The sequence below is a fragment of the Rhinolophus sinicus genome, chromosome 7 (assembly GCF_057876585.1).
Source record: "Rhinolophus sinicus isolate RSI-liver-muscle chromosome 7, RSI-T2T, whole genome shotgun sequence".
NCBI classification, from domain to species: domain Eukaryota; kingdom Metazoa; phylum Chordata; class Mammalia; order Chiroptera; family Rhinolophidae; genus Rhinolophus; species Rhinolophus sinicus.
The window spans coordinates 36,716,493-36,739,846 of NC_142507.1; the positions used below are offsets into that span (position 1 = coordinate 36,716,493).

At 32.9% G+C, this 23,354-nt stretch overlaps 1 protein-coding gene across 4 annotated transcripts in view; it reads left to right on the top strand.

Moving 5' to 3' along the window:
• AGL (amylo-alpha-1,6-glucosidase and 4-alpha-glucanotransferase) overlaps positions 1-23,354 on the top strand; it is a 70,421-nt gene that overhangs the window by 34,924 nt on the left and 12,143 nt on the right. For all 4 annotated transcript variants that reach the window (XM_019747026.3, XM_088799457.1, XM_019747025.3 and 1 more), the window contains 16 exons: positions 237-338; positions 453-608; positions 708-858; positions 3,240-3,364; positions 3,455-3,567; positions 3,682-3,816; positions 6,392-6,522; positions 9,691-9,827; positions 10,072-10,205; positions 11,076-11,251; positions 14,390-14,492; positions 17,301-17,526; positions 18,728-18,839; positions 20,593-20,728; positions 21,770-21,882; positions 22,720-22,931. In XM_019747026.3, coding sequence (XP_019602585.3) covers positions 237-338; positions 453-608; positions 708-858; positions 3,240-3,364; positions 3,455-3,567; positions 3,682-3,816; positions 6,392-6,522; positions 9,691-9,827; positions 10,072-10,205; positions 11,076-11,251; positions 14,390-14,492; positions 17,301-17,526; positions 18,728-18,839; positions 20,593-20,728; positions 21,770-21,882; positions 22,720-22,931 — 2,262 coding nt within the window. The remainder of the gene's footprint in view (positions 1-236; positions 339-452; positions 609-707; positions 859-3,239; positions 3,365-3,454; positions 3,568-3,681; positions 3,817-6,391; positions 6,523-9,690; positions 9,828-10,071; positions 10,206-11,075; positions 11,252-14,389; positions 14,493-17,300; positions 17,527-18,727; positions 18,840-20,592; positions 20,729-21,769; positions 21,883-22,719; positions 22,932-23,354) is intronic.

The following is a 23,354-nucleotide window of genomic DNA, read 5'->3' on the forward strand; positions in this document are numbered from 1 at the left end:
ATATTTAGATTTCTGATATTTAGTGGCAATATTACATACTTCAAAATAGTGTCTTAGATTTATAAGTGATTGTGGTATCTAGTTTTTAGAATGCTTTATTTGTTTTAAAGCAAATTTGTGTATCTTATAGAATGTATTTATGTAATTATCCTTCTATTTCATTATGCTATAGGTTGGCACTTTGGAAAGAAAATAAACTTGCGGGTTTTGTTTTTGTTTTTATTATTGTTTTCCAGCATAGATCAGTATATGATGCTCTCCCAAGTTCCACGATTGTTTCTATGGCGTGTTGTGCTAGTGGAAGTACTAAAGGCTACGATGAATTAGTGCCTCATCAGGTTTGTTTACATGTGTTGTTGTTTAAAAAGCACATGACCAACAACTTTGAGCATTTCTACCAGAAGTTTTTATTGTCATGAAAATGTATACATCGCTGTTTTAACTTTGCTCAGATTTCAGTGGTTTCTGAAGAACGGTTTTACACTAAGTGGAATCCTGGAGCATCCCCATCAGATACAGGTGATGTTAATTTTCAAAGTGGAATTATTGCAGCCAGGCGTGCTATCAATAAACTTCATCAAGAACTTGGGGCCAAAGGTTTTATTCAGGCAAGAAACTAAATTTTTTAAGTTTCTTTCTTAAAGTTAAATTTCAGAGTAAGCCTTTCCAGTTTGAGCACGAACGTGCTTTCTCTTTCTGTTTCTCAGGTGTATGTGGATCAGGTTGATGAAGACATAGTGGCAATAACAAGACACTCACCTAGTAGCCATCAGTCTGTCGTGGCTGTGTCTAGAACTGCTTTCAGAAATCCCAAAACTTCATTTTACAGCAAGGAAGTCCCTCAGATGTGCATCCCTGGTAATGCAATCTAAACACTTTATTGTGATTATATTACCATGTTTCCCCGAAAATAAGACCTAGCCAGACAACCAGCTCTAATGCGTCTTTCGGAGCAAAAATTAATATAAGACCCGGTGTTATATTGTATTATTATATTAGATTAGATTATATCATATTATATAAGACCCGGTCTCTTAATTTTTGCTCCAAAAGATGCATTAGAGCTGATCGTCTGACTAGGTTTTATTTTGGGGGAAACACAGTATATTGTTACATTAAGTCACACTGTTATAGTAAATTGTTATATATCATATATATTATAACACAGTGTAAGTGTGGATGTAGTTGAGAAAAAGAATTAGGAATTTTTGGTAACATATTTTTACCACTACAAGGAATAAAACCTGGACAGAAATAGTCTCAAATGTTAACAATTTTTGAGTTGTGAAATAGTTTACATATGTACATCCATGTGTTTGCATCTGTGTATATTTGTATGTATATGCACATACATACACACATATATAAACCAAAAGTAATGCTACATATATAAACCAAAATGAAAATAGTTTTATATTGAAGGCTTGTCATAATCCATCCTCATCTACCTCCCTATCCCTATATCACACCACTATTTCAGCCAAATAGATATTTTGATTGCTCCCCAAGTAGTCTTACTTCCACCTATAACTGAACTTTTTACATCTTTGAAGGACTAAAGTTTCACCTCCTTTGAGAAGCCTTATTTAAATACTCAGTAATCTCTCTCTCCTCTGAACATATAGTACTTACAGTCTCTCTATATCATTCATTTTCACTTAATTATAAAATACATCCCTGAAGTTTGCCTTTATTATTGCTTGATATTTTTCTAGATGTATTTTATTTCTTAACTATTATATGATATAGCATAACATGCTTCTCTGCATACAACATCTGTCCAAGTCTGTTGATGGAGTGAAAATTCTCATAAAAATCATATACATATTGGTTGCTAGTTGATAAAAATACATAACTGCGATTTTTAAAAATTATCAACTTGAATAGTTTTAGGGATAACAGTTCTTTTTTTTAATTCACAAACTTAGGACACATAATATGAGATATAGATAATGTATTACAGAATTGTACACCTGAAATCTATGTAACTTTACTAACAATTGTCACCCCAATAAACTTTAAAGAAGAAGAAAAAATTCACAAATTTATATTCAGTGATCTTATCTGATTGTTGCTAATACATATATATAGTTTTACATGGCTGCAATCAGGGTGTACGGTATTATCTCAGGTTTTCTTTTGGTCAGTGATCATTCTTAAACCATTTCCATTTTTTCAGTCCACAAAATTGTGATTTTCATTATGTCAAATGTTTTGTATTTTATTATTTTAGTATTCCATTTTTAATATTTTTCAATGTTTAGCAGTGTTCTTATTTAAGTTTTGAGTATACACTAAGAATAATATTTTTCTTTCAAACAATTTTCTTAGTGTATATTTCCAGAAGTAGAATTTCTGTGTCAAAAGTAATGCTACTTATTGTCAGATTAATGGCTTAAAGCTTAAAATATTTAAACAATAAAGTTTTATATGTCCTTGACCCAGCAGTTCCACTCCTACATATATATCTGATAAACTCATACATTTCCATTAGAAGACAGGCACAAGAATATTCATTTTAGCCCTATTTATAATAGAGAAAAATTAATGTCAGTGTTAAAAGAATGAATGCATTTTGATGTATTCATATAGTATAATACTATTTGTCATTTGTCATTTAAAATAAATGAGCTAGAACTAATGTAGCAATGTGAATGAATCTAAAAAATACAGTGTTATCCAATAGAAAACAAGTTGCAGAAATTATATGTGTGTGTGTGTGTGTGTGTGTGTGTGTGTGTGTGTGTGAATAAATATATATATAATTTGAATCCACTTTAATAGAACTTGAAAATATGAAAATAATATATGTTGTTTAGGAAAACACATATGTCATAAAAATGCACAGGATCAATGAACATCAAACTGCAGGTAGTGGTAACCTCTGAAGGGGAAGAAAGGGTACACAGACGCTTCAGTTGTATTTGTCATGTTTTCTTAAGCTAAGTGGTAGGACTGGGGGTTTTTTCCTAATTTATTATTAGTAATTATTATCAAGCAATACTTGATAAGATCTCTTTTCAAATAAAGCTTTCCTAATTTGTAATTTTAAAAACAAAGGCATTGTGTGAAAAATGCATCTTAGGTAGAATCACCTACTTTCAGACTGTTTTGCATTTTAAAAAAATTAACTGACATTTCATATTCAACTTTAAGTTAAATTATTTAAAACACCTTTAGCAATTCCTAATTTCAGACTGTTTAATATGAAATTTTGTTAAAATTTTATATATTCTTAGGCAAAATTGAAGAAGTAGTTCTTGAAGCTAGAACTGTTGAAAGAAATACAAAACCTTATAAGAAAGATGAGAATTCAATCAATGGAATGCCAAATATCACAGTAGAAATTAGAGAACATATTCAGGTATTTGGTACTCTCATCTTATTGCTGTGTTTAACATTTTAAGGACATTAAAATTATTTGTTGAATGGTTTTTATATAACTTTTTTCAAGCTTAATGAAAGTAAAATTGTTAAACAAGCTGGAATTGCCACAAAAGGACCCAATGAATATATTCAAGAAATAGAATTTGAAAACTTGTCTCCAGGAAGTGTTATTGTATTCAGGTATGTTAGAGTTCAAACTGTTGACTTTGCTTATATTTCAAACAGTTTACCTATCCTGTTAATTTTGAATAAATTACTCCTAAAAATTAACAATTTTTAAATTAATGTTTTCAGAGTTAGTCTTGATCCACATGCACAAGTTGCTGTTGGAATTCTTCGAAATCATCTAACACAGTTCAGTCCTCACTTTAAATCTGGGAGCCTTGTTGTTGACAACTCAGATCCTATATTAAAAATTCCTTTTGCTTCGTAAGTATGCCATTTATTATGGAGATTTGCCACTTTAATAACTGATGAGTTATCACCAGCCTGATATGAGTAAGCAGTTTTAAGGGTCCCTGTATCCTTGCTACTCAAAGGGTGGTCCAAGCAGTATCAGCATCACCAGTTGTTACCATTCTGCCCTAGTACTTTATCATTTGTGTGTGTACTTGCATGCATGCTCTTTCACACTCAAGCATTTTTTAGATATAGCTATTGATGCAGATATGGATACATGCATATACACACATACACACATGCCTGTCTATACACACACACACAATTTTTCTGAACTATTTGAGAGTAACATGTTTCCCCGAAAATAAGACCTAACCGGAAAATAAGCCCTAGCATGATTTTTCAGAATGACATCCATCCCCTGAACATAGCCCTAATGAGTCTTTTGGACCAAAAATTAATATAAGACCCGGTCTTATTTTTGGGGAAACACTGTAAGATGCATACATCATACTCCTTACCACATTATTTTTAAAAATGCCAGCCTATTATTCTGTTATATGACTATACCATAATTTATTTAATCAGTCTCCATTTTTGGACATCTAGATTGCTTCCAATTATTTCCCATTATGTATGTGTTTGTATGTTTACTTTTGTATAAATCCTGTTATTCCCTTACTAACTATTCTCTTACTGGGTGGTACCACATACAATGGGTTTTGAAATTTAGAGTTGGGTTTGACTCCAACTTCACCACTATTAATATGATCTTGGACAGATATTTAGATTTACTTTATCTCAGTTTCTCCATCTGGAAAATGGGGCTTATAATAGTACTTACCTCTTAAATTTTTTAATGCAAATTAAACACTTAACACAATGCATGGCATATAATAAAGTGCTCAATATATGTTTGTTATCACTAGTAATAAGATAAATTTCCAGAAATGGAATTTCTGAGTTAGACTGTAGCCACATATTTGAGGCTTTTCATACTGCGAAATCCCCTCCAGAAAGAGTCATTAATACTTTCAGTTTTGTGTAAGAGTGTCCATTACTCCACATCCTTACCAATACTGGGTATATATTGTTATAATATAGTGTTTAAGAGCATAGAGTATAGAACCAGACTGCCTGGATTTGAATCAAATTTCAGACTCCTATTAACCATAAGAAGTGAGACCTTAGGCAAGTTACCTGATAGATACCATTAGAGTGCCTCTCTTAAAAAGTTATGAAGATTACTTATATAAAACACAACAGTTTTTGACACATAGTAAGTGATTGGTAAGTGTTAGCTGTTACTAATCAAATTGGTTAGTATAAAATACTTTAAAATGACATCTCATTTTAATTTATTTTAAGCATTACTTAAGTTAAATTTTTTGTTCATTGCCTCGCATTTTTCTGTTGTGCTCAACTGTCTTTGTTGTTTTATAATAACTTCTATCATTAAGAATATTAACTCTCAATTCAAACTATTCTTAGCAGAGTAGTTGCATTCTAAAAAAATCTGTGATGAAACAGTTTTGTGTTTCTGTGGAATGCTTGTAAAATGCATATTCTTCCTCAGGCCTACTCAGATTATCTTGGGGCAAGGCCAAGAAATTGCATTTTTAATAAACTCTGCAGGTAATTCTTAATGCAAGAAGTTCATTGGCTGCATGTTGAAAATATTGACCTAAAATGGAGTTGGTACTGAGACTGCTGATTGATTTGACTCAGACTTGACTTACAAACTCCAGAGGAAGAAAGAGTCCATCCCAGCTCTGGGGACAGGCTGGCAGAGACAGTGGGAACAAAGCACAGCTAACAGTGATTTTTTTCATTTGAGACAGAACTAAAAGAGAAATAAGGAAGTATAGTCAGGAGGATATGTGTCCACATAAAATTTAAGAGGATTTGTTGTATTCAGTTATGTAAAACGAAATTACCAGAGCAAATAGGAACACAAGAAAATGGCGTTTCAGTTGTATTCAGCTGTGGTCAGTATACAATCTTACTGCTAACTGAACACAGGGAAATCAAGGCCATGATAGTTAGACACTTCCTTCTGACCATTATCAAGAAGCATTTTTATCTGAGAAAATCCTGATTTCTTGAAAGGCAATGCAACCTTAGGAGAGAAACACAAAATACTGCAGGATTTCTAAGGTGGTTAACATGACTTGGTCATGGTCCCTTTATTTTGAGTTTAAGATAATTAGCATAAAAATCTTCTTGATGTCCCACATAGGAGAATATAAAGGACATTTGAAAAAACTAAGCCCAAACTAGAAAGATTAAAAATAAATTTGAGATAAAGGATATAGCAGCCAAAAGATTTTCTAGAGTACTTCTAATTAATCAAATTTGGCACTTGATTATTTCCTTGGTTAGAAAGAAATGTTACTTCTAATTGGATTTTTTAACATGTTTTATCCTTTAATTATTATTTATAATGTATATTGTTTATATGTAAATTACAATGAGTTCCTAAAACATATTAATACATTGCTAAGAGATTTTATGGTTATGATTCAGATTTTCTTCTTTATTTTTATTGACAGCAAGTGAAATTTCACTATATTTAACCAATTTTCTTTATTTTTTTGCATCTTAGTATTGCCTCTAAATTAACTTTGGCTGAGCTAAATCAGGTTCTCTACCGATGTGAATCAGAAGAACAAGAAGATGGTGGGGGATGTTATAACATACCAAACTGGTCATCTCTTAAATATGCAGGTCTTCAAGGTAAGCAAGTATAAAGAGAGTTGAACTTTTGGTTTTATAGTCACGTGGTGTCTTCTTGATAGAAATAAGAGTATAAGTATGTGCTTAGAGTTGGACAGCTTGGGTTCAGATTATGGCTCTGCCACCTCCTCATTTACTTACCGCTGGCAAATAACTTATCTGTGCCCCAATTTCTACCTCTATAAAATGTGAATAATATTGCCTAATACATAGCCTTTGTTGAGGATTAAATGAGATAACTCATTTGGGCCCCAAATGGGACTAGATTATAAGTGTAATACATTCATCTTCCTTTTTCATCTAACTTCAAATATTTTTTCATATTTGTTTTATCCTACAAAGACAACTTACAGTAATATATTATGCAGTTAGAGTAGTTGTAAGATGGGGCATAGGAACTAAATATTTATCAGCTTTATCCATCTGGTTGATAATATTTTCTTAGGTTTTTATCTAGGAAACTGATTTATCACACATGTATTCCGGGTTCATAATAGTTTTCCCACGTATCATGCTTCCTTTTCAACTCCTTCTTACTTCTTTATCCATTTAACCTATCTTTAAAGGCCAATTCAAGCCTTACATCTTCCACAAAGCCTTCCTTAACTATTGATTTTCACAGTAATTTCTTTGACCTCTGGGCACCTATTGCATTTATCTACTGTACCTCTTACTTGGCACTTGGAATATATTGCCTTATTTTAGTAATTAGTGCGTGTTTTTTGGGAATCTTTATTACTGTGGGTAAGAAATAGGCTTTAGAACCAGACTCTCTGAGTTACACTGACTAACTATATAACCAAGGAATAAACTCTCCATGGCTCAGTTTTCTCATCCGTAAAATGGAGACGGCAGTAGTATCTACCACTGGTGTACTGTTAGGATTAGATGAGTTAATACATGTAACATACTTAGACAGTCTTAGTTCATAGTAAGTGCTTGGTAATTGTTAGCTTTAAAACTCCACTAAGTAGATTGTACCTTAAGAAAGAAGAAGGTTTGCCTTTTGGAAGGTTGTTATTTTTCGGCTTTTATATCTTCTACGAAACCAAGCACATAAGAAGCTCTCAGTAGATTTTTTTGAGACTTTTTGTATTTATAACATTTTATATTTTTCTAAAACTTTCTCATTTTCAACACAAAATGTTCTGTGCTATGAGTAATAAAGAAATGTATATGTTACCAGTCTTAAACAGATACCTGCTCCATTTTCACTCTGAGCTGTTGAACTTCTTCTACTTGACTGCAAATACTATATTTTTGTGATTTTCGTTTTGGCCTTTGTCTTTCTTAAAGTTTAGTCTAAATCTTCATTAGCTTTCTTTTCCTTCTCATAAGATGATTTTTCTCATCCTTTCTAAATACAATTGCACTTAACTGATTTATTTTTTACTTTATACCAATCCCTTTTCCCTCTGACAGTTTAATATTTCCAGCAGGCTGTTAATAGGAACTTCAGATTGAATCAGACTTACTCACTTCATTGACCTTTCTCTCCCCTAAACAAATTCCCTTCTCTACTTCCCTACTTCTTGTAATAATACATATTCAGACATGTTGAAATCAGGAATCCATTTTTGGAACTGCCCCTTTTATCTTCAATATTTAATCAGTAATTATAATCTATGGATTTTTTTTCTGTATTCTCTTTAGTATACCGTATCTTTTTTATGTCCACAATTATCACTCTATTCTAAGACTAAGTGTCTACAAAACCAACGAACCAGTTTTCTAACCTCTTGTTTCTTCTTCCACAAATCAGTCCATCCCGTTGGTCATTATCAAATCTCTTTTCTAAAACACTGCTCCATCATGTCATTCTATTATTCCACAGTGGAACTAACATTTACTGAGCAATATTTACCTTCCCTGAAAATGTTAGAGGATATGTAGAACATTATTTTATATTATCTTGTTATGGCTTAAGCTTTGTTTCCCAAAGAAAGTTATAGCCCCTTGAGAAATAGAACTATATTTCAATTTTATGTATTTATTTTTTAATTTTTTAAAACATGCTACAGGGCCGGCCCAGTGGCTCAGGCGGTTGGAGCTTCGTGCTCCTAACGCCGAAGGCTGCCGGTTCAATTCCCACAGGGACCAGTGCCAGATGGCTCAGTTGGTTGGAGCGCAGGCTCTCAACCACAAGGTTGCCAGTTCGACTCCTGCAAGGGATGTTGGGCTGTGCCCCCTGCAACTAACAATGGCAGCTGGACCTGGAGCTGAGCTGCGCCCTCCACAACTAAGATTGAAAGGACAACAACTTGACTTGCAGAAGTCCTGGAAGTACTCACTGTTCCCCAATAAAGTACTGTAAAAACAAAAAAACCAAAAAAAAGAAACGTGTTACATACACAAATTAATTATTAGGTTGGTGCAAAAGTAATTGCAATTTAAAAGGTTAAAAATAATTGCAGAAACCGCAATTACTTTTGCGCCAACCTAATAAATCCTAAATAAATTTAGTCGAAATGAATTCGTGGAGCCAATATAATTTTTTAAGGTGGACATTATACTATATTGAGTAATGAAAGAAGTACTGTTGTTTTTTTCGTTGAAATCACAGAATCTGCTATGCATGCATAGGAATTTTAATGCTACTAATTGAATATTACTTAAAGATATGTCTGTATACCTCACTTCAATACTTTATTTAGTTCCAGGTACCTCTTGTTACATTTCAAAAAATTTTTCAAACCAAGTTTTATTCTTATTATCACCATAGTTGCTTTTGCTCTCTCTGAAACCAGTTCTATGATTTCCTTAAATCTTGCCCAAATATTAATGAAACTATCACTTTTCAACATGAAAAAACATAGGCTTATCAATTTTCTTCCCCCAGATACCTTAGGGCAGAGAAACCATACCAGTTGTCTTTGAATAGTATTACATTAAAATCTAAAAGAACAAGACCAGTCTCAGAAGATGGAAATCTTGGAAAGCTCTGCAAAGCTCTTGTGACAGTAGTCCCCTTCAGTAAGTCATTGTATCTTGGTTCAAGCCAGTGTTGCCCACACTTCTCTCCAACCAGATGAAGTGCGACTGTGGACCATGCAGCCCTGTATCTACCTCTGTGTGTTCACCCCAAATCATTAGACACTAACAGCAGCCCAGGCAATGGGAACAAATTGCCTCTACCAATAATATAGCATATTTCTATGAATTTTTCAGGATTAATGTCCGTATTGGCAGAAATAAGACCAAAGAATGACTTGGGGCATCCCTTTTGTGATAACTTGAGATCTGGTGATTGGATGATTGACTATGTCAGTAGCCGGCTTATTTCACGATCAGGAGCTATTGCTGAAGTAAGTAAAGCTATATTGTAGTTTGAGAAAACAAGGGCACAAGAACTATTATTACCACGTTATATTTACATTGTTTTCTAACCTGAAACATTTTCCTTTCTTCTTCATCATCTTTCAGTTCTAATAAATGGATATCTAGTTGATAGATGACGAGTTAGTAGAGTTGCATGTTTGGGTTTACCTCTTAAAATATACCTAGCCTGTAAACACACCAAATTAACTTTTTAAATTATTTTTGTAATAGGTTGGTAAATGGTTGCAGGCTATGTTCTTCTACTTGAAGCAGATCCCACGTTACCTTATCCCATGTTACTTTGATGCTATATTAATTGGTGCATACACCACTCTTCTGGATACAGCATGGAAGCAGATGTCAAGGTATATTGAACAAAGCTTGAGTGAATAAGCATGCTTGTGTAGAAACCACATACAGACTAGTTTATACATGGTCTTAAAAGACCAAAACATGAACAATTGTCATACTCATACAGCTGTAAACATTTATAAGTGCATAGTAAGTTTATTAGCATCCTTTAATCTGGAAAATACAAAAACTTAGATATTAAAATCTATTTATAAAGCAAAAAAAATGTTGGGAATATTTAATTGTTTTTTATTGTTTCTATTTATTCATTGACTTGTTAAGTTAATGGATACAATTCTTACAATATACATACACAATTCTTTTTCCAGTTTTTCATTAAGAGAAAAATATTCTGCTACTATTATGAGTGAAATTTGCCTTTAATTAATGAATTTCCTTAAAATGAAACCACAGATCAGAATGTATCAGTGAAGAGCCACCATATTGATTTGGACATAATTTCAGAATGAACAAAACTTCACCCCTACCATTTGTTTCACAACAGGTCTCAGACTTACAACTAGCTAGAATATTGGGTGAAATGAAAGCAGTTTTGAAGTATAATCAAATTGAAAATATTTTTTAACTGATATTACCATTGTTACACATTTGTGTAAAAAGATTATTTGAAGGAAAGAAATCAAGTAAAATAATACTGCTAAAAATTTTTGAATCAATGAGTATAAAATTTCAGTTATGCAAGATGAGTAACTTTTAGAGATCTGTACAACATTGTGTCTATAAATAACAATATTGTATCATACATTTAATCTGTTAAGAGTGTTGATCTCAAGTGTTCCTGTTCCAATAATGTTTTTAAAATAAATAAATAATAAAAAAATTTTGTGTGTTTGCCAATAATATTTTAACTCACTTTATTACAGCTTTGTTCAGAATGGTTCCACCTTTGTGAAACACCTTTCACTGGGTTCAGTACAAATGTGTGGTGTAGGAAAATTCTCTTCTCTCCCACTTCTTTCACCTTCACTTACGGATATACCATACAGGCTAAACGAGATCACAAAAGAAAAGGAGCAATGTTGTGTGTCTCTAGCTGCAGGTAAGAAATTACGAACCAGGTGAAAATGTGTAAGTCAATATAATAACCATGTTTACTATTTAATTATTACTGTGCAACAGGCATTTATTTATGTGCATTTTTTTATTGTGGTTGATTAACACTTCTTTGCTTTTCTATTTTTTTCAACTCTTGCCATTTTGTATTTTTTTAATCAGATTTGTTTTACTACCCTTTTCCCATTATACTTCTTTCCCAATTTTTAAAAATTAGCACAACCTTGTAATTACCAAGAGATCATGTAAAGGTCTTTTATAAGTTACAAAACACAAAACGTGTTAAATAATTTTTATTATATGTCTAATTGCAATCTGATGCTTTCAGCTGTATTTATTGGCATTCTTTCCTGCAAGTAGTAGTAAAACCTGAATCAAGTAATTAATTTAAGTGAAATAGGCTAAAAGACAGGCTTTTGTTTTCTTTTTAATGAATTTCAAGCTATTTCTAGAGAGCCTTAATATTTGATGTCATTGAAGTTTAGAACTTTCCAACCTAAACTGAAAAATACCAAATTGCAGGATGAAAGTAACAGTATTGTCTATGTGATGTCTTCTGTTTCCCCTTAAATTTACATGTGCTCCAAAAGACTTAGTGAGACCTAATGACTCAAAAAAAATTAACTTTTCGTTTAGAATGATCATATGAACCCTCTGAATGTTTTAATTATATAATTGTTTTAGATTTTTCACTCAACTATTTGCTCTCCTTCTGGAATTATCTTTTCCCTTAGGAATCCATGCAGATGCTCATAAAACTGAACTTGACCATTGTGGGAAACAAAATTAATATGCAGAATTTGGTTTCAAAGCCTATTATGTAAAATAGTAACCTCAACATTTTAATTACATATACTGCTGTTGTTAAGCACTCCCAAAATAGATATACTGATATCATAAATGACGTATTGATATGTTATGATACCTGATATACTTATCAGGTATAGTATAAAACAAAAATAGAAACTAAAAAAGATAAGGCAATGAATATAAATAAAAGTTCTAACATGTGCATCTAGAATCCCAAGGAAGTGTTTTTATATACTCCATGCTAACAAAATGTAGGACTATACTAAAATTTGCAGATAGGTTTTTAGGGTTGGTTCATTTTAAAATGAATACCAAGACAGTAATGCCTTCCTTTGGTGACTGCAAAAAAAAATGTTTTATAATAATTTTACAAGGTAGAAATCACTCAGAAGGTGTGTGATCTGTGAGTTTGACTCTTAGAGGTCAAAAAGTTAATACAGGGGCGGCCAGTTGGCTCAGTTGGTTAGAGCGCAGTGCTCATAACACCAAGGCAGCCGGTTCGATTCCCACAAGAGCCAGTGAGCTGCGCCCTCTACAACTAGACTGAAAACAGCGACTTGACTTGGAGCTGATGGGTCCTGGAAAAACACACTGTTCCCCAGTAAAATTAAAAAAAAAAAAAGTTAATACGAACATTTCTACATATCAGTGCTACAGATTTTAATAAAGATAAACTGCCAGTATTTTAGGACATACCAACTAAAATTCACCATTGAATCTATCCATACTCATATTTCATACAAGGTGTTAAATGAGTTAAAGTACGAGGAAGTCTGTGTGGCATAGAGCGCTGTATATGCATATATGTTAGCTGTTGTCATCATCATCAAAATTATCATCAGCCATAGACAAGCCATATGTATCAACCATGTGTAAATACACAAAGTGTTTAGGGAAATGTTATACCATTATCTTGGAGACAATATAGAAGAAATGTCTAATGTTATCGTTAGTTCTGATCTTTCTTTTTTTATATATAACATTTTTTTTATTAGTTTCAGGTGCACAAAACAATGTAATAGTTAGACATTTATCATTTATGTCCCTCACACAGTGAGAACCCTCCTCCCCCCATAGTTCTGATCTTTCTTAACAGAAGAAAATAACGTCTAATCTTCACAAAGGTAAAGACCCAACAAGCAGAAACTTACATTGTGAAGTACATTTAGGAATTGCCAGAATTGTCTATCTTAGTCAGATTCTTTCACCTCTCAATTTACCTTTTATAATTAGCCTATTACTTCATTCAGTAAATTTTTATAATAATATATTATGTACTAGTTATAATTTTCAGTGATAAATATATTTTGGTAAACAAGGCAGAGAAGGTTTCTATTATTATGGTTCTTATTTTCTACTGGGGAGAGAGAGTCATTCCTTCAGCAAACCAGAAAACAAACAAGATCCTGTCAGATGGTGTTAACTGCTTAGAAGATACTTATGAATGAATGCTCTGTTCATTTTATTTATGTTCTGTTTTTCCTTCCTGAAATATTTGTTATGTTTATGCTTTAGCATAGTTCTTTTTTTTGAGTGAAATCTAATTTCCTTTGTTTTCCTAGTGATTATTGTTTTTAGTACAAGTACAGATAACAGTTGTATTTTTTACATGTTTTGTAAGAAACTAAATTCAATAGAAAAGTAAACTTTAAGATTTTATCCATTCATCACCCCATTTTATCTCATGCATACAAGCTGCAATTACCTAGAATGTTCAAGTTATTTGGTACCTAAAATCCTTCTTTTCATTGATAAAAACTGTTTCCTGCTAACAAAGCATAACACTTTTAAGTTGTTTTGAGTTAATGGGAAAGTTAGTAATAAAGTTTGACTCCAGAGTGATAGATGACTAAACATATTTAATATGTATCATTAAGCTAATCATTTCATATTTAGATTAATTTTTTGCCTTTCAACTGCAGGTAGCATCTTTTCACATATATCAATAATATCACACTAAGTGTTTGTTTATGTGTTAACTATTTGATGTGTGACTTTAATTTATTAAAAGAAAGTTTTTCTGTGTTTAAAGACTCACGCATTCAAATCAATTCAGATAAGGTTCCCTCTCTAGCCCTGGTTCCGAATCTCTTTTGGGTCCGTACATTCCTTTAAGAATTTGATAAGTAGATGGAGCCTCCATCACACAAAAGTTTACATAAGTGTAGACATAGATTTTGCAGATAATTTTAGATGGTTTGCAGACTATAGCTCATCCTGGTCTCCAGGTTTCGAGTGACTAGTCTATAGTAGTGGAGTTCATACGCTAATGTGTATTAAGATTAACATATTACTTTCTTGTGTTTCCTGTTAGGCTTACCTCATTTTTCCTCTGGTATTTTCCGCTGCTGGGGAAGGGACACTTTTATTGCGCTTAGAGGTCTGCTCCTGATTACTGGACGCTATTTAGAAGCCAGGTAGGAGAGCTCTAAAAGGTTCAATGCAAGTTTATATTTGAATGTTTTTCATGTGCTCTTCAAACTTATCCATCTATTCTCAACATTTGAGAGGTACGTTTTCCAGAGGTGTTTATTTTATTTATTTTTTTGCTTGTTCATTTAATAGGATCATAGAATTTCAAAGGAGTGATAGTCTTTGAAGTTACTAGGTTCAAGTTCCTCATGTTACAGGTCAGGTTATTTTCAGCATTAGCTAATTTATTTCACTAAAGCTGAAAAATGTATAATCATGTTACTATCATCACTCACTAAAGAGTAAAATTTCTATGCCTGAATTAAGTATAAGAACTCAGATGACCTTTCAGGTAGAATTTGAAAGTCTACCATTTTTTGTCCTTCTGTAGTGAATGAAGACATTGCTGGCTCTTTGAGTCCTGTAGAAAGAACTGTAACATCAGGTTTTCCTCTATCTGCTGTCAGGCCTTATAGCCTCCAGTTTTATGTTTTCTAGAAAATGGTATTTTCTTGTGTCACAAAAATGTGAATGAATTTATCAGGGGTAGAAAAGAAAAGCTCCACAGCAGTTCACACCAACAGTTACCATCATCTGAGCGCTTGTTAGAAAAAAGTGCATATTCGTGGTCCCTATGTTGGACCTCCTGAATCCAAACCTGGGTGTGGAGAGAGCAGGTTTGGCAGGTGGAAGACGGATTTCGCAAGGGCTCCAAGAGACTGTCAACAGCTCATGGCTAAGTTTTACCACACTGCTCTACAGGTTAAAATTTAGCAAAAAAAATCATTTATAGGATACCTTGTTTCAATGTCATCAGAAAAATAACTGAAGTTTGCCTCTTGAAATAATAAGTTTTATTTTTGGTCCTTTTAAATTTGAAAATTTCTAAGTGGGCATCTGAAATGTATTATATTCTTCCTGCTGACCTGCTATAATAAGACCTTTTCTTACTGAATTATATATGGGGCGTTAGAAATTTGGGAGGTTTTTTGCTTCTTCCCCAAATGCCCCCAAATGATTGTGACTAAGTAGGAAATGGATTCAGGCTTCAGCAGAGTGTAGTGGTTATAAATTGGGGTCTGGGCCAGACTGCCAAACAAGTTTAATCCTTGTTCCAAACTACCACTTGACAAATTGTTTATCCTCTTTGTGCTCTCTGTACAATGGTTCTAGGGTTACCTTACAGGGTTTTTGTGAAGATTAAATGAGCTCATACAGTTGAAGTGTCTAGAACAGTGTCTGCCACATGTGAAGCATTCCATAGATGTTAGTTTCTTAAATCATTATTATTTTTATTCTTATCTGGACTCCCAATTATCACTTCTATGTAGTATCAAAAATTTCTGCTTAATTTTACATATGACTGTCTAGTTCAGGAATCAGCAAACTATGGCCTGTCACCTGTTTTGTATGACCTTTGAGCAAAGAATGGTTTTACCTTTTTTAAAAGTCATTTAAAAAAGAAAAAGACTAGATAACTGAGACCATATATGGCCATCAAAGCCTAAAATATTTACTGTCTGGCCCTTTCCAGTTTGCCCACCCGTACTAGATGATTCCCAGAGGATAATGTATTTGCTAGATTAGTGCTAGCTGCTGTAAAGTATAATCTCTTTCATTTTAATGGCTTTTCCCAAACGAAATTTATGTCTTGCTTCTGGTCCAGTGTGGATGTTCAGGAGGCAGCTTTCCACATAGTGGTTTAGGGATACAGGCTCCTTCATCGTAAGGATCTGCCATCTTGCAGGGCCTTGAGTGCTTTCCAGGTCACTGGCAGAGAAGGGAAGAGAAAACCCTGGGGAAATATACTTGTTGCTTGTATTTAACGTACCTCAGTTCCATTTAGTCATCTAGCCACAACCAGCTGTCACGTATCTTGGGACATGTAGGAAAGCCATTTTGGTGCACACATGGCTCTCCCTGCCACAGAGAGCGCTACTTCCTCCCTCTGCGGAGGTATTATTCATGGTCAGATGTCTGTGTTCAACTCGCAAGTGCAGGACATCGTTCTGAACGGTGAAGATTGCAAGCACTCTGACCTTTTATTAATTGGAAGTGTCACTGTCCATGCTTACATTTTGTGCTGCAGAAAAGAAAGCTCCTGTTGCACTGTTACTTAAGAGATGGGCATTAAACTGAGACATAGGATTAATTAAATTTCTAAATGGTTTAGCCAAAAAGCACTGAAGCCTAGATAGACATTGTAAGTGACTTTTCCAAGGCATACAGATGGTAATACTAGGATTTAAACCTCAGTTTTATTTCTTAATTTCACTCTTTTTTTAGAATGCCGTGCCATCTTACAGAGTTGTCATTTGGTATATGATAGTAGACTAACACTTTAAAAGATAAAGTATCCTTTACCAGTTTTTGAAAATTAATCATGTTTTTCAAGGTCAGCTTTTACTCCTTTATTTTCCTACATGTTTGCTTTGCTCTTGGTATTTGCTATTTAAAATAATAGAGCGCATGTTCTTAGTTACTTAGATTTTGAAATACCAAGGATTTCAAAAGTAGAATCTAGAGCTGTGAGGGACCTTAAAAATCACCCAGTCACATCCCTAACTCCACACATGAAAAAACTGTCTCAGGAAGGGTAAGTCACACAAATTGTTAGAGAAAAAGGCAGGGCTAGGATCAAAGTTCTGACTTCTAATTCAGTGCTTGTTCTATACTATGACCACCGAAATTACAAAGCAATAAGGAGAGAAAAATGCACCGAAAATAATAGTCATCAAAAGTGACCTCTTTGTCTTCAATTTTTTAAGTGATTGTTTTCATGTCAAATGATCTACCTAATTCTGTTGTTTTAGGAATATTATTTTAGCATTTGCTGGTACCCTGAGACATGGTCTCATTCCTAATCTCCTGGGTGAAGGAACTTACGCCAGATACAATTGCCGGGATGCTGTGTGGTGGTGGCTGCAGTGTATTCAGGATTATTGTAAAGTGGTGCCAAATGGCCTAGACATTCTCAAATGTCCCGTTTCCAGAATGTATCCGACAGATGATTCTGCTCCTTTGCCTGCTGGCACAGTGGTAAAAATCATTTCTTTTCCTGAAAAATGACTTTTAGGTTCTACTATAAAAATACCTGCAGTTAAATATCTGAATTTTAAGAATTCTTCAAATATTGCTGTTTATTTAGCATCTGCTGGTACCATGAGGGTTTGCAGAGATAAGACTAGCTCCGCTTAAAGAGCTTGCAACATGGTAGAAGAGAGGATGTGTACGGAATATGGTCATTGCAAAAAGAGGTGTGTGGGAAGTGCTATGTAGTCTCTCAGAAAAGGGAGAGAGCTGATCTAGTAGGTGGGTCTTAGGGAGAACTTTAGCAAGTAGCTAAAATTTCACGTAAACTGAACCTGAACTAAAAGGTGAGTCGGATTTCAGCAGGGATGAGGGAAGATGTGGGAAGACATCAAAGGTGAATAATAAATCTCAGCATGGATTGAAGCACAGTTTAGGACATACTGTTCAGTCTAGTTTGGCTTTTTGTGTAGAGTACTGTACCTGTAGGGTAGTAAGAGATTGTGGAAAGGGTGAACCAGGTTGTGGAGAGCCTTGGCTACTAATCCAGGGAGTTCAGAGTTTCTCTTATGAACAGTGCAGAATGAATAGACATTTTTTAGTAATATTTTCCCAGACAGTAATGTATAGTAATAGTGTACTTTCACCACTCCTGATCTACCTTTGTTATAGTTTGTTTGGTATATTACTGTGGGAAACTTCTAAACTACCCCAGGCCCAGCATAGGTTTATGTCCCCATAATGTTTATATCATGAAGTATTCAAAGAACCCTTGTCAAATAAAGTTTTACCTAAAGTACCACTTTAGTATATGCTCCATTACTATGTATGTGGATGAGTAAGAACAGCAATGCCCATATAAAATTCAGGTTTCTGTAAAATAAGGCTGATTCACTTATTAGCTGAACAGTTCGCTCTAATAGAAACCATACAAGCCCACAAGATGCATTTTCATGTGTTAGCAAAATTACAAATTATTTCATATCACTGACGTGAATTGTCAGAACTGTAATATTTTAAATATTCATATGCCAAAGATCAACTGTATTTTTTGGTGTATAGAAGCTGCTGCTTTCCCCAGACGTACCCCTGATTCGTATTTCTCTCTCTAAGGAAAATATGTTTTCACAAAACGTCAGTAGTAGGGTACGGGGGAAAATAAGAAAAATGTAATTTCTAACAGAAGTTACACCCATTATGTCTCAAATAGGATCAGCCGTTGTTTGAAGTAATACAGGAAGCTATGCAAAGGCACATGCAGGGCATACAGTTCCGAGAAAGGAATGCTGGTCCACAGATAGATCGAAACATGAAGGATGAAGGTACATCATTTTGTATAGTAGAGATTTACTGATGAGGTGAAATTAAACCATGTAATTGTTCATTTATTTGACAAATATTTTATTTGTGTGTAAAATGTCAGAGTATAACTATGAAAAAAAGATTATCACGGTTCCTGATCTCACTAGTTTAGTTTTAGTTTCTAGAGGAAAAATAAAATTTTATATCTTTGGTTAGCCAATTTGAAAGGTTAATTTGGTTGCATTTATAATCATAATAATAATTGCTAATAATTGAGTGTTTACTATGTGCTGGGCATTGTGCTGCTACTTTGCCTATGTTAGTCCCATTTAACACTCCCAAGAACATTGGGGATGAATTATATTGTTCCCATTTTTATTTATAAAATAACTGAAGTATAATAATTTTGCTAGGGTAATAGGATTCTGAACTATTTTTTGTTCCTTTTTTTAACACTATCATTTCTAACATAAAATGATAAACTTTTTAAGTGATCTAGTCCAGGTATTTCAGATAACTAACTGACTGGCAAATTTGGTGTATATTCAAGAATCTAAATTCCTTCTTGTATGTTATAAATTCTGTTTTAAACAGTAATTAAACCTTGTTTAGTTAATGTATTGTTTGTAATGCTAACATACAAGTTTTATACCCAACTGAGCTGGTAAGAGTCACTACTAACTTTTTTATCCTTACTAAGAGAATGAAATAGAAATAGATTTTATATTTTAAAGAACATTTTTTGTGATATCCCTGAATTATTTTAAATATTAATTATAAAATGTTTCAATGTACAGAAAGTAACATAAATTACACATTGAACCTAGAACTGAAATTAGACAGATACTAACATTTGGCCGTATTTTCTTCAGATCTTTCTCTTGTTTTGAAAAGTAATAAACCATTACCAACATAGCTAAAGCTTTATCTCTATCTCTTTCTCTTCCCTCCCTCTCCAGAATTATAATCAGGGTTTTTATTTCCATGTATTCTTTTGTACTTTATGTGCTTATGTATGTTTGAATATGTGTAAATTACATGATACATATAGTATATATTCAGATATATTATGTAGTATATATTCAATATATTATGTACTATAATATAATGTGTATATACTACTTATAAATATTTTGTTTTTAAATTGTATGTCTTATGAAATCATATAAGTCATAGCCATAAAAACATACATGGTTGCGTGTGTGTGTGTATACTTTTAATATACATATACTTTTATATGTTTTTTATTTATATATTTATATATACAGTAATATATAATATATAAAATATGTTTATATGTTTTATATACATTTATATATATTTAATATATATACTTTTAACATATATATAATATATATATATATATACTGTTACAGAAAAGTTATCTTATACATATCCTTTTGCAATCTATGTACTCAATCATTTTGTTTGTGGGACTTATCCATCTTGATTCATGTAAATCCAGTTCATTAATTTTAAGTGGTATAAAGAGTTTTCCATTGTATGAATAAACCACAGTGTTTATCCATTCCTCTACTCGGCAGTTATTTTCTTGCTAATACAAGCAGTGTTGCAATAATATCTTTATATGTGTCTCCATGTGCACATACATAGGTAAGGGTTTCTCTAGAGTGTGTATCTATGAAATTAAATTGCCATGTGGTAGAATATGCACATCTTCAGCTTTTAAGGTATTACCAAATTGCTCTTCAGAATAGTTGTCTTGGTTTATTATATTCCTTTTAAATTTTATAAATATTTTATTTTGTTTAGGTTTTAATATAACTGCAGGGGTTAATGAAGAAACAGGATTTGTTTATGGAGGAAATCGCTTTAATTGCGGCACATGGATGGATAAAATGGGAGAAAGTGACAGAGCTAGAAACAGAGGAACCCCAGCCACTCCAAGGTAGGGTTTCTTTTGTGGTGCTTATATAATTTACCCTTTTTAAAACCACATACTTGTGGAATATTTTATTCTATTAACCATGAAGTAAGTCTTAGTAAATCTGTGAAAATCTCCCTTTCTCCTTCCCATTTCCTTTTCCATTCATCCCCCACTTCTCCCCCTATGTACATATACACAATCTTGTTAGTACTAAAAGTCATCAAGTAAAGCTATCTGTTCTCTTCTGGAAGTTCTCATGGGTTGATTCTCTACAAGTACCTCAAAGTGAAGTTTTATCATTCATTATGTCTGTTTAAGAAATTTTCTTAACCTGAAGTGCTTCATTTCTAAACATTTTATTATGCCTATCTTTTGTAAATATAGAAAACAACCAATTATCCCATCCTTTATGAAATCCTTTCACTTTCTGAATCTATTTCCCCCTAATTTTTAAAAATCTTTTATCCCATCATTTATTTTTATGATTTCAAATGCTTAATAGTATCAAGTCTGAGAAACCATTTTCTTATTCTAAATTTTATCTTGAGTCAGAATTACCAAAAAATTACTTAATAGTAGCTGTCATTACATGCTTTGCAAATTCTTTTAAAAATCTGTTTATTTTGGTACATTATGACCTGTTGTATTTCCCTTTCATTTTCTTTAAAAATAAGCTTTCAAATTATTATATTCACCTATCCTGGCTCTCTTCAGGGTAGATGAACATACCTATATCCCATGTTTGCTGTCTTTTTTATGGGACTCTATTTCAATATTCTCTGATTCCTTACTCCTACCTTTTTCTAGCTGCCATTCCTTTTACTGCATAATTCCCGTTCTACTTCATAGAATATTTTAAAAATACATTAACAAGGTAAACAATGGCAAAATAGTAAGAAGAGAGATTTCCTATACACATTCCTATAAAGTGGGAGTTTTTTTATAAATAGTTGTTTTTATAATACATTAGTTATATAATTCATCAAAATTGTTTATTGAATGCTCTTTAAATAGTGCTTTAATGACTCCAACTCACAGAATAAAATTTACTTTTTATTTTAGAGATGGATCTGCTGTTGAAATTGTAGGCCTGAGTAAATCTGCTGTTCGTTGGTTGTTGGAATTATCCCAGAAAAATATTTTCCCTTACCATGAAGTCACAGTAAAAAGACATGGTAAATTGTTCATTTTATTTACAAGGAAACTCCAAATGTACTGTCTATATTCTTAACCTACGTAATCATCATTTGACTTAATGAACTAATACCGTATTAGGAAACCCTTAAAATTAAGAGGAAAGAAAAACCATTAATTTACTAGTACGAAAATTGTAACAAACCTCGTTAGTAACCATATTTTTATAGCAACTTTGACCTGAGATGTGAAAAGCACCGCTGTTATTGCCAAATTGTGCTTTTCTTTTCCCTCAGTGTGACTGAGCAAGCTGTGTTTTGTGAACGATTATGAAATCTTTATGACTTTTTCTAAAACTGTGTTGTCCAGTAGAAATATAATTTAAGCAACATACATAATTTAACGTTTTCTATTACCCACATTAAAAATGTAAAAAGAAATAAATGAAATTAATTATGGTGATTAATTTTATTAACTCTATGTTAAATATTATTTCAACATGAAATCAGTGTGTAATTATTTGTGACCTATTTTACATTATTTTGGTGAGGGGCTAAGTCTTTGAAATACAGTGTATATTGTGCACTTCTGGCGCATCTGTATTCAGACTAGCCTCATTTCAAATGCTCAAAGGTAACTTTCTTAAACATATAAGAGTGATCCAAACAAAGACAAATCATGGTTCATTTGCTAGAGTCTGATCCTTTTTTGGTAATATAATGAAAGATAATTTTCAATTTCAAGCAACTGCCCTTCAGAAGACCCTGACACTTTTAAAAAGTAGATAATGTATTGCCTCAGTATTACTCCTTGTCTGTAGCTAAATGTATAAATTTCTTTGAATGCTTAAAACTGCCAAGTCTTTTATCATGTTTCAGGAAAGGTTGTGGCAGTCTCATATCATGAATGGAACAGAAAAATACAAGACAACTTTGAAAAGCTATTTTATGTGTCTGAAGACCCTTCAGATAGTAATGAAAAGAATCCTAATCTGGTTCACAAACGTGGCATATACAAAGACAGTTACGGAGCTTCAAGCCCTTGGTGTGACTACCAGCTCAGGCCTAACTTTACCATAGCAATGGTTGTAGTAAGTAATTTGTTTATTATTTTCAAATTTCAAAAACATTATGATAGGGTTTATTTAGTTCTTTATTCCCATTTGTTTTCAAATTCTTTTAATTGCTTAAAAGTATATTGTTTACTAGATAGTTTTACATAGTGTTTTCTAATTAATAAAGCATTATGCATACCACCCTTAACCTTTAACATTTGGTATCAAAAAATAGAAAATAATGGATTCTAATCCATTATTAGACTAATGAAGTGCTTCCAATATTTTTCACATCACAACACACATAGAAAATGATGATATTTGTACAGCACATTGTACAAATGGATTAGGTTGCTTGTGCCAGATTCAGCTGCTTCAGTGAGCCCCCAGGGGCCTTGAAAGCTGAGGACATCTGTATCTTGGTGCCTCATTGGTGCCTCAGCACAGTATTGGAAACAT